At 32.5% G+C, this 13,610-nt stretch overlaps 1 protein-coding gene across 1 annotated transcript in view; it reads right to left on the reverse strand.

Moving 5' to 3' along the window:
- Positions 1-423: 423 nt before the first annotated feature.
- LOC126879778 (stomatin-like protein 2, mitochondrial) overlaps positions 424-13,610 on the reverse strand; it is a 55,840-nt gene continuing 42,653 nt past the window's right edge. Inside the window, exons 4-5 of the mRNA XM_050643028.1 lie at positions 6,822-7,175; positions 424-4,379 (exon numbers count right to left, since the gene is read on the reverse strand). Of these exons, the coding sequence (XP_050498985.1) occupies positions 4,188-4,379; positions 6,822-7,175 (546 nt within the window). The 3' untranslated portion in view covers positions 424-4,187. The remainder of the gene's footprint in view (positions 4,380-6,821; positions 7,176-13,610) is intronic.

A 13,610-nucleotide genomic window follows, 5' to 3' on the forward strand; every position in this document is an offset into this window, starting at 1 on the left:
ATATATATAAACACATATATATATATATATATATATATATATATATATATATATATATATATATATATATATATATATAAAAAAGAACACGCTTCATTTATATATTTATACGAAACGTGGATTTTTGCTAAAGTGGAATAAAACGGATTTAGCAGGATGAGAGTATAAAATCCATAAGACACGTCGAAACTGAGGTAAAGAAACATATTATATTGCATGCGGGTGGAGAACATGGTTTTTGATGGAGCAGACCTTTTAAATCGGCTGATTATCGTGATAACATGAATAGAGATGTTTTTGAAATTAAAAAAAAAAACTACTTCCAATGTTAACATAAACCGTCCGTTATAGTGGTTCTGAAAGGCGATTTTGCTTATGTCCTATAAACTTCATACATAACACGTTAAAGTAACTAAAACAAAATCAGCAAACATTATTTTATTTACTAAAAAAATATGTACACTGCAATAAACCATAAATATATGGAAGAGTTGCGAACATTTAAGACAGTAAATCATTTTCAACCAATTAATAATTTCAGTTCTTATTTTACCTTATTGTTATTTGGAACTGTAGCAAATCTCTTAATATACACATAACTAAATTAATTTTGTCTAAGTATGTACTTTAAATGCTAAAGAAAATTCATAATGTGTACTCTTTAATCATAATATCATGACATATCAGAACAAAAATGCAGATTGAGTGAAAAAAGAATGCCAAAGGACCTATGTAAATAATTGGGTAACCAACTAAAACTTTTTAAGTATTGAGTATAAAGATGAAGAACCGCCAAAAACAATAAAACTACAAAAAAAAATGACTAACATGTATCGCACTCCGACTTCATTAGTGCCTTAACCCTGAAATGTTATGTGAAATCTTCGTTTTTCCCTCTGCAATTTCCTTATCTAAAGTTAATCAAATTCTGCATCCATGTTAATTATGTATGACGGCTATCTAATGCTAATATTTATTTTTAGTTACTGACATTGCTTTACCCTGAAATTCGCCCTTAAAATATGATAAGGCGTTATTTCTAAGGCACCCATATTCAAAATTCGAGGAGTAGGGATTATCAACTAGAGAAGTTTTACTTGAGTAATTTTTCTATGCCTAACAAATGCATTATCACATGTTAGAGCAATATTTAAAAACGAACGGTACTTATTACACATCCACTCTCGACCACAGCGTAACGCAAACTCTCTTGTTGCACGCTTGCTAATGCAGAGAGTGCCAAAACCGGAAATGGTAATAACGACACAGGCGCACTATGCAGATTCTAAGATAACTAAATTATATGACATTATTTCAAAATAAAGACAACCCCTAAAGGAATGTGTTAGGCCAAAAAACGATTTTCCATTTTTTAGGGATATGGCACTATTGCAATCGGGGTGCAATATGTACCTATATCGAAGAAAAAGGTTATATATGCATTTTCCTCTTTTCTAACATCTTAAAGTCATCAGGTAGAGATAAGAATGAACGTTAGCGGGACCTACTACTTATTCATCGATCGGCTAATCGGCTCGATTCACTTACAGATCCTTTGGGCTTTATACTATTGCGTTTTAAGTATTACTCTGTTTACCCTGTAGATAGAAACACGAAACACAGGGAGAAAACGCTGCAAGTCAATTTTTTAAATTTTTGGAAAACGCGATTTTTAGATTCAAAACTTCATAATTCATAAATAAACATGCTAAAACACTGTTGCATTGAGTATTTGATAACTCATATACAAAGCATGATATTATAAAACTGAAATTGTCATGTACAGTAGGTAACAAGAGAAATTAAAAAAAAAACAACCAAAGGTCTGGAGGAAAAAGGCAAAAACGCTGTAGTTGACAAAATATAATTGTAATTCAACGAAAGAAAAAAATAAACAGAACTAGACTTGTTTAACTTAACTAAACCTAAAAACATTAATATTATCTGTTAAGTGAATCAATAACATTGTAAAATTCTTAAGATAAAAAATAAGTCATGTTTTTTTTTAGCTGATCAAAATACATTCTTCCTTTTTCTGAATGTTGTTCTGAAGCTATTTCCTTGTGGCATTTTTACAATCAACTATTTTTAATGGGAAATTTCCTTTTTCTGAACAAATTTTTTTTAAAAGTTGGAGATCTTTGTATTTTGCCATTGGAATGGGCAGTGACTCAGTATAGGATCGAGAAGGAAAAACGAATTCTTTTCCAGTATACGGTGGTTCCCTACCAGTCACTTTTTTGTTAATGACAGCAGAAACCATTGTTCCATTGTAGGTGTCTCTGAAATAAATTAGTCTGGGATGTTGCTTTGAAATGCTTAATTTTCTTATTGGTCTAGTTTTAAAAGGTGCTTTTGTAGCATACATAGGTGCAAGAAAAGTGTCCCAGCTACGCACGCAGTAGTTATCAACCTCTTCTACTTTATAAGGCGCAGGTTTTTGACGAGCCAATTGTAACACTGCTTCCCAATCTTCTGGGGTTTCTGCTGTACTTTTTTGGTTAACGATACCAAAATCTTTATCCGTCTCCATGTAGGAGTGACCTCTTATAGGAAAGGTCACTAAAATAGAGTCAAATCTATCAAAGCTACATCACGTATTCGCCCAAAACTTTTTCGTTTTCTTGTAGTTTTTGATTGTAAAGCCTCTTCAATTTCACTGTCCTCGCTTTCCATATTAATAAACAATAGTTCAAACTTACTAAACGTTAAAAAACAAACTGTGATTATGATAATAATGATACTAAAATAAACAACTTGTATGAATGCTGAACACTGACTGTGATTTTCCGTTGTAAATTGTCCCTACGGACAGGCGCATTGAGCACCTAACTCTGACTTATAGCATTGTTGCCTAGTTTAACCTTGACTTGCAGCGCTCTTCCATTGTACAGCATTATTTTATTCGTTTCTAACGTTTGACTTATTGCACTTTTATTTTGTTTGATATTTGTGGATTGTACTACGTGTATCCAAGTATCGAAAAATGTATTCATCAAAAAATCGAGAAAAATTGACTTACAGCGTTTTTCCTCTGTAGTCTTCAATTGTTAAGATAATTACTTCGAAGTGAATCTGCCAGTCTAATGAACCGACTGACTATCTGGCTATGAAGCTGACATTATCTCTTACTATAGACAGAAACATTGATGGTAAGAGCGGAAAAAATACGCTTGTCTAAAAAACTTGGGAAACTGAAACGAAACTGTGTGAACAGTTGAGATTGTCTCAACTATTTAAACTAACAAAACATAGGATAGTGAAGAAATAAATCACATAATACTACTTCTAGTTTTCACATATAATAGTACCCGTGTTTTCTGCTGAATCTGTTGACAGGAAAAAATCTACTAAAGCAGGATCCATTACAATATTTTGTAAAATCTTGAAACATCTACATATAGTGTTTATCACTCTGAGATGTCAGTACGGCTTGTATATGGCAATGTTTTTCAAATGAGAAGTAAAGGAACCGCGTGGCGACATAATCGGTACGGACACCAGAGGTGGCTTTTAAATACAAGAATTTAACCCGGTCCATGCTGAGGCTGCGAACTGGCATCGTTGCGCTTCGTAAGAACCTGTATTGACTTCTCGGAGTGACCAACACATTATACAACAGTTATTCATAGCTACCTCACTACATATAAAAAAATATGTTACATGTTATCTATGGTCCTTTTCATATGCATTTTTCAGTGCGTCACAAATGATAGAAAAAAAGTTAAGTCCGTGGTAATACACATTTATAACGTTTATTCTAACATGGCATTTTAGTTAAATCTGACAGTTGTCACATTTTATTTGCAATTTGGCATAAAAACAAATCAATTGTGTTTATTGCATTTATAAAATGGTATTTTCTTTGATTTGTACAGTCTTATAAATTGTACAGATTATATTCGTCGATATATTATATAATTCGTAAATAATTTTTTTTTCGATTATAGCGCCATCTATCGACAACTAGAATAAATGTTATAAATGTCTGTAATCACGGACGTGTCTTTTTATCTGTCACATACAATTTAATTCGTTAGAAAGAAATCGAAAAACTTTGACGCACTGAAAGATGCCTATGAGAAAAAGATTACTACACTTATGTATACAAAGAAGTATTGGCTACACTTCCATTAAAAACCTAAAAACGATATAAAAAACACGCAGTATATAGATGGCTGTTCAGTTTACTTTTTTAACGGATCGTCAGGGGATATATTTTTATCTTTAAATGATTTTCTATCTTCATCATCACTACAATACTCTGCTAAATCATCGTCAGCAACTGCTGTTACAACAGGTTGACTAGGTTTTGGAGGCAGTGTCCGTGTTTTTGGTACTTCTTGAGATTTCGTAATAGTAGAGTATATGCTCATTGCCTGAAATTATAAAGTGATCAATGCTAAGACTACAATCAATAATGAATGAGCTACGCCATTAACAATACAAACAATTAATATTTACAAGCAAGAATATGTATAACTCCCCACCACTAACGCCACCGTGTCATATGTATTTTAACCTTTAGATGTCATCGACATGGCCAGAATAGGGCTTTTCATTCACAGTCATTTGTTTCGAGCTTCTCTCATATCTCGTATAATCCGTGTGCATTAATATTATACACAGATTATACAACATATCGCTGGTACCTATGCTTAATGTGATTCCTAATACATTTCCAGTGAAAAAAATAACTCTTTGATAAGTGTTGGCGATACAATTGTTTTTATATGCGTGTCCGCGAAGATTATAACTCCCAAAATATTTATAACGAAAAGATTTAGTTCATAATAGATGCCGACGAAAACAATTATTTCCCTTTCTGTTTCTGTTTCTGCCGACGAAAACAATTATTTCTGAGAACTTTTTAGTAATTATAATTTTCGTGGACCCAAAAACACAAATGATGTTTTTTACTGATTCTCCTCAAAAAATAAATTTTTTCGCTAACACTATTAGGGATTATAATGTTCACAATCATATACCTAATCGAAAATAATATTTTTCGCGGCGTTCATTGAAAGTTCTACTCTTAACGGCATTTTTCAGAGTTATACTTTTCATAGAGGGTGGCGATATGACAAGCTCGAAACAAATGACAATCGATGAAAAGCCCTATAGAAGAAGAGATGAGAAAGTGTTCCATTCCTTGTATCGATGTTTGTCATATAATATATCTGTCAATACGCAAGTAATGTAAATAACTTTTTATAGTCTAAATAACTTTTTTTCACAACATTGTCTATAATGAATAGTTTTTTCCAGAAAAAAGAGCACAAGATGGACTTGGATAAGCCCCGATGGACAAACAAAAAACGAAATAGACTTAACTTATAACTTATCAGAAGAAAGAAGTAGTAACCAACGTAACAGTGATAAATAATTATACAATAGAAAGTGACCTCAGAATTACTAGAGTAAAGGTTAGAATAAACTTTAAAAAAAGATCGAAAATGGTCTGATGAAACACAATGAATACTAAATGGACCCCACTCCCCCTAACAAAGAATCCAACTATGCAGACTATGTTACAGTTGCTTTTGAAGAAATGAGTTAGATAATATGAAATGATATTACCAACTTGATATTCGAATTAAATTAAATGAAACCATAATTAAAGGCATCAAAGAACTGGAAAAAGAACACCACAAACAACAGAACGAAAATCGACAGAAACTCAACCAAAATACGAAAAATATTATATCATTACTAACAGTAATATTAGAACAGAAACTCAGAAGACCTAAAGTAGCCGAACAAAAGAATATATAATGAAATCAGGAAAAACGTAAAAGAATTCAATCTGATATAGAAGATAATAAGAATATGAAGGTGTTGCGCAGAAAGCTTTCCAAAGGAGAGAGAGAGATTTTTAAACTAAAAAACAACCAAGGTTTTCCATCAACAAATAGAGGAAAACTGCTGAATATAACAAAAAACTTCTACACTGAATTATTAGGTCTGGATCCCGCGTACGAAAAAAAATTGATTAAAAGCAAGCTGAAAATTTGTTAATAACTTAACAGTGTCTTGTCGGACAAACTTTGATGTACGGGAACACTGGAACAGGTGAATTTAAATGTGGAACAAGTTAAAAATTTGGAACGTCAGACTACGAAAACGTCCGATGTATTTTGTCGGACAGAACATCCAATTGATTTGTTACCCTTTCATTAAACTCTCATGCAAAAAGCAGACTGATATTTATCACCTGTCATAATTCCTGTCATTTGACATGTTCTACGTGTCGGACTTATTAAAATGCCCAGTTGGTGATAAATACCAGTCTGATTTTTGCATGAAAGTTTAATGAAATGGTAACAAATCAATTGGAAGTTCTGTCCGACAAAATACATGCAACGTTTTCGTAATCTGACGTTCCAAATTGTTAACCTGTTCCACAATTAAAACTTCCCCTGTTCCAGTGTTCCCATACATCAAAGTTTGCCAGACCAGACACCGTTAAGCTATTAACAAATTTTCAGCTTGCTATTAATTAACTTTTTTTTGTACGCGGGATCCAGGCCTATATATACAAGTAATCAACAAATAAGGGGCAGTAACAAGCATCAGAGAAAAAGAATAATCAACCAAGGATGAGAATTACTCCGGATAACTTGTTAAGCGAAATAAAAAATAACAAAGCCCAGAGTGAAGACGGCGAAATGACAGAGGCTGTAAAACTTGGAGGAGAAACACTATTAAAACCAATTTTAGACTTTAGTTTTTGTATTAGTAAGATAGTTGAAGCATTTATTGTTTTTTTTTGTTATATTGTTTTCAAACATCCCTGCTATTGTAAAATTTACTATACAAACCTGTGAAACCAAACTTGAAACATCTCCAGTATTTGCTGGTAAAATCAAGGTATTATTTGTTCTAGCTAATTTATTAAATGCATGTACATATTGTTCAGCAATACTTAAGGAGGCAGCATTGGGACCTAAATCTTTCTGTAAGGCTTCTGCAACCAGTTTTAAACCTCCAGATCGTGCTTCGGCAACTGCTAATATTGCTGCAGCTTCACCAGCTGCTTTGTTAATTTGTTCTTGGCGATCAGCTTCTGAAGCAAGAATGCGTGCTTTTCTTTTACCTTCTGCAACATTAATATCGGCTTCTCTTACTCCCTCTGATTCTAAAATTGCTGCTCTCTTTTTTCTCTCAGCCTCTACCTAAAACAAAATATATTTAAAATATACTACATAAAATACTACACGTTAATAGTCATACATCTTTGAATTATCTAATAGACGTTTGTACACGTGGAAATCGCCAAAAGATAATGAACATCAGATAATGAAAAATCAAATAGATTACATAATGATCAAAGAAAGATATCGGAATAGTATTACAGCAGTCAAAACACAACCTGGAGCAGATATATCATCTAATCATAATCTCTTAGTAGCTCACATGAAAATTAAAATGAAAAGAATAGAGAAAACAGCAAAAGAAGAAAGAACTGACATAAGTGCACTAAGAAATCCAGAAATCAGAGAAAATATCAAAGAAAGAATTAACGGACGTCTAAACGTCGTACAGATTGAAGGGGAATACAATGAAGAGAATATCAACAAAAACTGGGAAAAAATACTTAATAGAACCTTCAAAAAAGTATCTACGCAAATCCAAAGAAAAGAAAAAAGATTGGATGACAGACGAAATACTAAACTTAATGAACAAAAGAAGAGTATATAAGGACAAAAATAAATTGTTATACCAGCAAACAAAAAACGAAATACGGCGACAGATTCGCATAGCAAAAAATAATTGGTTAAAAGAAAAATGTGATGAAATAGAAACGCTAAAACATAAACATGACAGCTTTAATGTACACAGGAAAATAAAAGAATTAACTAGAAAACCAGAATACAAACAAAATATACTAGTTGATGAAAAGGGAGATATAGTAATGGATACAGAAAACAAATTGATGATATGGACAAACTATATAGAACAGCTGATTAACGACAACCGAGACACAATAGATAACGAATATTTCGTTGAAGAGAATGAACCAGAAATAACAGAAAGAGAAGTAAAACACACCATTAAAGAAATGAAAACTGGGAAAGCTGTAGAACCGGACGAAATACCGACAGAAATATTGCAACTTATAGCCGACTGCAATATACATGTAATTGTCGAATTATTTAATATCATATACAGAACAGGTGTATTTAGTCCATTCTTTCACGGTTTTTGCTCTAAATTTTAAAGAACCGCTTGGATTGACATGAAATTTGGCATACGTATAGCTTACATGTCAAAGAAAAAAAAGTGATATTGTGCCGATGTGTGCTTTTGCCCTGGGGGTGACTTTCACCCCCCTCTTGGGGGTGACTAATAAACTGACTAATTTTAAGTAACTTTTGTTCTATAGAGCTTTTTCGCAAGTCAACACTTTTCGAGTTATTTGCGAGTGAATATGTTCATTTTTCAACAAAATAACCACGTTCTTAGACGGTTTTTCGCAAATAACTCAAAAAGTAAATATTTTGTCGAAAAAAAACATTCTTAGCAAAAAATTAGCCTATAAAAATGTAAAAAAAAAATGGTATACGCGTTAGGTCTCTGGATCTCGTAGAACCAGAGTTATAGCCAATGAAAAATAGATTCATATTCACCAAATTTCAAATAGAATATTTCGACGTGAAATAATTATATAAAAAATTAAGCACTTTTTGGGGAAAACCCATTATAACTTTTTAAAGTGGTTAAAAAAAGATTTATTTCTCTTTTTACAAAAAGTTTCTAGCATTACATTTAAGCAAGTTACGCTCAAAAAGTTTAAGAAGTTATTCCAAAATTTAGCTCCTACATCACATATACAACCACATCCATCAGAATTGAGTCTCATTCCAGCCACCTGTCTTCTTAGCCTCATCTCATAGCTTATAGATAGATAACTATTATTTCATAACAACACACTACACATCTTCCATGGTCCAATATCACAACATACTTTGTCAGACTTCTCACACCGTCCTACTCCCCCCCGTACTTTACAACCCTTTCATTTTTAACCAATTTGATGTCAGGTCTCTGGAGGACTCAGTTTCATCAAGTTACTTTAGTCTCATTTTCAGATAAAAATCAGATAAAAACAAAACAGTATTTTTACAATTATCATATCACTTTTTCTATCATTATACAATTTATGTGGGGTCGACTACCAAGAAAGTTATCAGTCATTAAACAATTATCATTTCATCAATACTCTTAAAATCGTACACATAATATGTACACATTACATACTATTTTGTGTTCCTAGTATAAGACCTTTACCATTATTTGTCTAATCGTATTGACAATTTTATACCACCAATACAACACCTATTGGTATTGTTGACTGCATAACTTCCTGTAACGTAAACATTTCATTTCCCTATTTTGAATACTTAATTAATGCATTATTTTTAGAATAAAATCTTTCATATTTTGTGAACATCTTTTATTTTTACTATTTGTAAATTTGATACTGTTTTTTATCTTAAAACATTTAAATTAATCTTTAATGTTGTGGCTGAAGTAACATTACAACTAGGTTACATTGACAGTTCTTGATGTCATTTTGGGTTGCTCTTGAATTCATTTGTCAGTTGGCCATTGAAATCCAATATGTGAGGTTTTCTCCAAAAAAAGTTCCAACCACGTGGAGAGAGTCCTGTGTTGCCCTGGGTAACATCCAGGTTTATCTATACCATCTAATGAATTTTATATAAATATGTAAAACATCCTTATTATTTACATTTAAAGGGTTTTTGCCCGATACATTTTGGTGGCTCAGGCATGCAAATTTTGTAAGTATGACCTCTTGTTCTTGAAAACCTCTGTCAATTTTAACTTTTATCTCATTTAATTAGGTTATACTTAATTTTAGGGCTTTTAAACACTGATGATGGATTCCTTAATCCGAAAACGTTTTGTATTGTGACCCTTATTTAGGGTATTTTAATATATACCTTTTACAAGAAACTTGGTATTTTTGTGATTTATGGTATACAGCCAGCTACAGGAAGTTTATTTTCCTCCTGGATTTTGTATATTGACGGTATGGTCAACTTGGCTGCCCAATACATGCGCTTAGCCACTAAAAGATGTACTTTAAAACTGGATATATGGTTTATCTCCCAATGCATCAACTACAATGTTTTTCCAAAGTTTTGTAAAGTAAAAACACCAGGAAATGTTCCAGTCACCCTAAAGAACACATTCCAGCTCAAAATATTGAAAAAGGAGATTTGTAACCATTATGGAAAGCTTAACTTCCCTAAACTGTAAGCTTAAGGTAACATATGACTCTTTACTTCATTCTATAGGCTTTGATAACCTGAGTAACTTTTTGAATGATGTCCAGGACAGATTGGACAATGTAACCTTTATTAAATTCAATACACTTAAATCTAAACTTGATAAACTCATTCGTAATAAATCTTTTTCACTAAATCAAAATAACAGGAACAATACCAAATTTTCCAATTTTTCATTCCACCCAAGACTTAAAAATCTCTCTTCAGTTGTCTTTAATAAAAATGAACTTGATTTACTAAATCTAGGACTCAAATACTCCATTCCAAGAAAGGTTTCTAAAAAAGACCTTCAGAGTCTCTCCATTGAGCTAGATATCATTATTCAAAATCTTTCTGTTCCGTTAAATAAAAAAACCTCTATTCGTAATTCCTGCTTCATAACTATCAATAAATTCAAAAACAAAAATATTTCATCTTCTACATCTTTCAACGCTTCTAATCACATCATTCCACCAAATACATCTAGTAACTTTTCCTTCAATTTACCCTCCACTTCTCAAAACTCTTTGCACAACTCATCTTTCCCTCAATTCTCTGACAACAAACGGAACATTCATCTTCAAACCCTTAATTCAATCAAAAACAAAATCAAAACACACAATCTAATCATCAGCAAAGCAGACAAGGGTAACTGCTTAGTAATTCTAGATCAAACGTTATATAATGACAAAGTCATCACTTTTCTTTCTAACAACAACTTCATTCCACTAACAGACGATCCTTCAAAAAAGTTCATCAATAAACTTAAAGACAACCTGAAACCCTTTGCAGAATTTTTTTCAGAACAGTTTGCTCCCTACTATAAAATACCAAGCAATCCTTTGACACCCAGACTGTATGGTTTACCTAAGATACATAAAGAGGGCATCCCCATCCGTCCAGTTGTTAGCTTCATAAACACACCAGTATCTATATTATCAAAATTCATATTAAATCTCATTAACAACTTGACGAATTTCACCCCTCGCTTCTCAGTCAAAAACACCATTCAACTAGTCAACAATCTCCAACAAATAAACCTTCGTCCCAACATTACTATGCTTTCACTTGATGTTAGCAACCTTTTCACTTCTGTCCCTAAACTTGAAACTATTAATCTGGTACATTCTCTTCTAAGAGCCAACTCTATTACTACGTCTACTACTAATTCCATCATCCAATTACTACAATTTTGTCTAGCTCAAGACTTCTTTGTATTTAATAATAAATTTTATAGACAACCTGATGGCCTAGCCATGGGTAGTTGTTTATCCCCTCTCCTAGCTGATATTTTCATGGATCATTTAGAATCCACTCATATCATGAAAAATCCGGAAATACTCCATTGGTTTAGATATGTAGATGATATTTTGCTTTTCATTTCCGGTAATTCTAATTCAGCTGACCTATTGCTTTCTAAAGTCAATCAAATCCACCCTAACATCAAGTTCACTATGGAACTAGAATCTTCCCAATCAATTAACTTTCTTGATCTCACTATTACCAGATTAGATGACCATTTCGATTTCAGTATCTATAGGAAACCAACACAGACTGATCATGTCATACCTTTATCTTCTAACCACCCTATGTCACATAAATATGCAGCTTTCCATAGTTACATCCATAGACTTGAAACTATTCCTTTATCACCATCAAACTATGATAAAGAACTTAATATTCTTCGTCAAATAGCGTTCAACAACGGTTACGATCCTAATATTGTCTACAAACTTATTCAAAAGAGACACCTTAGAGTCTTGAGAGAGACTGCTTTCCCTAGAGACTTGACCTTCAAACCCTCATATGCTTCCTTACCATATCTTCATGAACGTCTTTCTGGAGACATTAGATATATTCTTAAAAGAGCAGTTGATAATACTCATTTTTCTTTCAAAGTGCCCAACAATCTGGGACAGTGTCTTACCAATTCCAAAGACCCTATCAACTACATGGATCGTAGTGGTGTGTATAGATTACAATGTTCTGATTGTGACGCTACATATATAGGTAGGACCTGTAGATCCTTATCTTCACGCTCCTTAGAGCACACCAAAAGAGAAAACACTTCTACTTTCTCTCAACATCTTGTAAAAAACAAACATACCCTTAATATCCCAGAAGATGTCTCGTTATTACATAATATTTCACAAAAAAACTTCCTAAAATTGGACCTGTATGAAGACTTAGAAATAGTTAAAGAGAAGCAGAGAAGTCCTAACTGTGTCAATCGCCATGTGTCATTTAACCGAGATTTTCAACCCCTACACCGTCAACTTTTTTCATAAACCACATCAGATACAATTTCCTCTTCTCTGGTACACCATTCATGACGACCACATACATCTATTTCACTCCCAATTGTCGATAAGCAACATCTTACTTTAACTCTTTAATACTCATTTGTACCTCATCCTCTTACATCCTCATTATTTCACACCAGCTTTAATTTTCCAAAATTTAGCTCCTACATCACATATACAACCACATCCATCAGAATTGAGTCTCATTCCAGCCACCTGTCTTCTTAGCCTCATCTCATAGCTTATAGATAGATAACTATTATTTCATAACAACACACTACACATCTTCCATGGTACAATATCACAACATACTTTGTCAGACTTCTCACACCGTCCTACTCCCCCCCGTACTTTACAACCCTTTCATTTTTAACCAATTTGATGTCAGGTCTCTGGAGGACTCAGTTTCATCAAGTTACTTTAGTCTCATTTTCAGATAAAAATCAGATAAAAACAAAACAGTATTTTTACAATTATCATATCACTTTTTCTATCATTATACAATTTATGTGGGGTCGACTACCAAGAAAGTTATCAGTCATTAAACAATTATCATTTCATCAATACTCTTAAAATCGTACACATAATATGTACACATTACATACTATTTTGTGTTCCTAGTATAAGACCTTTACCATTATTTGTCTAATCGTATTGACAATTTTATACCACCAATACAACACCTATTGGTATTGTTGACTGCATAACTTCCTGTAACGTAAACATTTCATTTCCCTATTTTGAATACTTAATTAATGCATTATTTTTAGAATAAAATCTTTCATATTTTGTGAACATCTTTTATTTTTACTATTTGTAAATTTGATACTGTTTTTTATCTTAAAACATTTAAATTAATCTTTAATGTTGTGGCTGAAGTAACATTACAACTAGGTTACATTGACAGTTCTTGATGTCATTTTGGGTTGCTCTTGAATTCATTTGTCAGTTGGCCATTGAAATCCAATATGTGAGGTTTTCTCCAAAAAAAGTTCCAACCACGTGGAGAGAG

This window comes from Diabrotica virgifera, chromosome 2 (genome assembly GCF_917563875.1).
Source record: "Diabrotica virgifera virgifera chromosome 2, PGI_DIABVI_V3a".
NCBI lineage: Eukaryota > Metazoa > Arthropoda > Insecta > Coleoptera > Chrysomelidae > Diabrotica > Diabrotica virgifera.